At 39.4% G+C, this 2,632-nt stretch overlaps 1 protein-coding gene across 1 annotated transcript in view; it reads left to right on the top strand.

Annotated features, from left to right (window-relative positions):
* LOC128246986 (SCO-spondin-like) overlaps window positions 1-2,632 on the top strand; it is an 87,020-nt gene that overhangs the window by 53,066 nt on the left and 31,322 nt on the right. Inside the window, exon 23 of the mRNA XM_052970973.1 lies at window positions 174-281. Within this exon, the coding sequence (XP_052826933.1) occupies window positions 174-281 (108 nt within the window). The remainder of the gene's footprint in view (window positions 1-173; window positions 282-2,632) is intronic.

Below are 2,632 nucleotides of genomic sequence, written 5' to 3'. Positions count from 1 at the left end.
ACACACACACACACACACACACACACACACACACACACACACACATCCCGCCTTTTATAGATATAGATATAGATATAGATATACGCACACGTATTTAGATAGATCTAGAAATATACATATGTATGTCTGTGTATATATTTATTTATTTATGATCTAGCAAAAATTATTTTCAGCGTGTACGTGTAAGGATCAATTCACATGCGGGTCCTGCGATTGTATACCTAAGGAGAAGCAGTGCGACGGCAAAATAGATTGCTCTGACGGCTCTGACGAAAAGTGTGGTAAGTTTATTTTGACTATTTTTTTAATACGTCCGTACGCGCGCCCATACTCACACACGCGCACAAGCGCATGTACACATGCACACACACACACACACACACAAATACTCATGCCTATAAATTCACGCAGATACACATAACCACTCATATATATACACTCATTTACATGTATGCACATACACTCACTGACACTCCGTCCCTTACGACGACGAGGGTTCCAGCTGATCCGATCAATGGAACAGCTTGCTCATGAAATTAACGTGCATGTGGCTGAGCACTCCACAGACACGTGTACCATTAACGTAGTTCTCAGGAAGACTCAGCAAGACACAGAATGTGACTAGGCCAGCCTTTTGAAATATAGGTACTACTCATTTTTGCCAGCTGAGTGAACTAGTGCAACATGCAATAAAATATCTTGCTCGAGGACACAACGCATCACCAGGAATTGAACTCACAACCTGACGGTCGTGAGCCGAATATCCTAACCACTAATCCTCGCACCTTTACTATTCACACATACACATACGCATATAGACTTACACATTCATACACAGAAACATACTTGCAAACCTACTCATTTATACACAACCAGTAAACGTCTCTGAGTTAGCTGTTTCCCTTATGGCACTCTATAGCTAGGTAGACTACTCCATTTGAGAGCTATATATATCTTGGCCGTCGACATAATATTCGTGATACGATATAATCTGATCGACATTATGTGAGGTAGTTGAAAAACTGAAATAGTTACATATACATGCATGAGCTTGCGTATGTCTACATTAATGGTTCTCAACCTGGAGTACGCGGGCTCCTGGTGGTCCGAAAAGATAGTACTGGGAGTCCATGGACCAAATTCAAAATTTCACACACACACACACATATGTATATATATATATATATACATATATAAGGATAAGAATATTAAAAGGGTCCGGGAGAAAACTTATTTAAATAAACGGGTTGGGAACCACTGGTCTACATCTTTGATTTAAGTGTCCTTAAAATAGAAAAAAAAAGGATTTGATACATGTGTGTATTCTAAATAATTATTTTAATCAGAAGTATAGCGGGATTGAGTAACAATGTTCCACCGGCAACGGCTAGCCAGGTTGCTCGATCAGCGGAAGTTCAAGTTCACCGTCACTCTGTATTTCTGATAAATATATTGTGTGTGTGCGCGCGCGCCCGCGTGTATATAGTAGTATTTGAGGACATATATTATAATCTGATAAAACAACTCTAATCTAGCTAAGCCTAAATTTAATTAAAACTAATTTTTGTGCACATCTCGATAAGTTTTCTTATAAGATTGTTCTCTGAATCTACATTCAGCTTCGATAACTGCTTCAATGCAGGAGTAGAATCGTTGACATGCCCGCATTTATTGGTTATTATTCACTTCGTACAATGCCTAGGCCATTGCAGCTTTCAGTGAATCGATGGTGTTGTTAGGTTGTAGATTAGTCTCCCTTTCAACAAAGCTTCACAAGTAGTAGTCCATGGGATTTAAATCTGACGAGTTTGGGGGCCACGAGTTTGGTGTTACATGATTGTAAATATTGTTTGACGTCCATTCTTGGGTCATGTGCGCTGGATGAGAAGGTGTTGTATCTACTGAGTACTTCAACTATACGAGGCTGAACAACTTTCTCCACCAACTCAATATATCCAGTAACGTCAATTCTAAATCCTCGAGGAAAGATGTGAGATGGCGTAACGACCTTCTTTACTTACCACTCTTAAAGCCATCACAGTTGCTGGAAACTAAGTGTGCATCACTCTGTGGACATCAGAACGGCCCAGCACATAACTGACTATTAGACTTTGGTTTTGGACAAAATTTTCTCTCAAAGAACTAAAGCGTGCCATGTTTGTGAGTGTTTTTAACCTTGTTAAACGACTGCTTAGCACAGATCAAACGGTTGTTTTGTGTCTTTTCGGACATGAATTTGCCTCACCTCAGTTCATAGACTTGAAGCGAATGTCCTCATACACCAAAGTCCTGATAGTTCATTCTGACACCTGAAGTTCTTTATCAATGGTCCCCATAGACTTTCGGGATAATCATCAACAATGTTTGAACTCTATTGATGAATTACGGTGTCCTTATAGTGTCCGAACGTTTAGAATGACGTTTTCTCTATGGAAACATTCTCAAAAGAGGTTTCCAATTTTACCCCAACTTTGAATGCAAAAGAGTTTCCCACATTTAGGAAGGTGATCATTTCTAAATCGCTGGCTCCGCACACATGACAAGAATGAATTCATGTCTTTGCATTTCTTGCGTTATAATTATATCTGTCATAGGGAATCTGAAAGACAGGAACTTTTAAATTGGTTTGAAG

The sequence above is a fragment of the Octopus bimaculoides genome, chromosome 10 (assembly GCF_001194135.2).
Source record: "Octopus bimaculoides isolate UCB-OBI-ISO-001 chromosome 10, ASM119413v2, whole genome shotgun sequence".
Lineage (NCBI taxonomy): Eukaryota > Metazoa > Mollusca > Cephalopoda > Octopoda > Octopodidae > Octopus > Octopus bimaculoides.
Note: the sequence above shows the minus strand (reverse complement) of the source record. Positions and strands in the feature narration are given on the sequence as shown.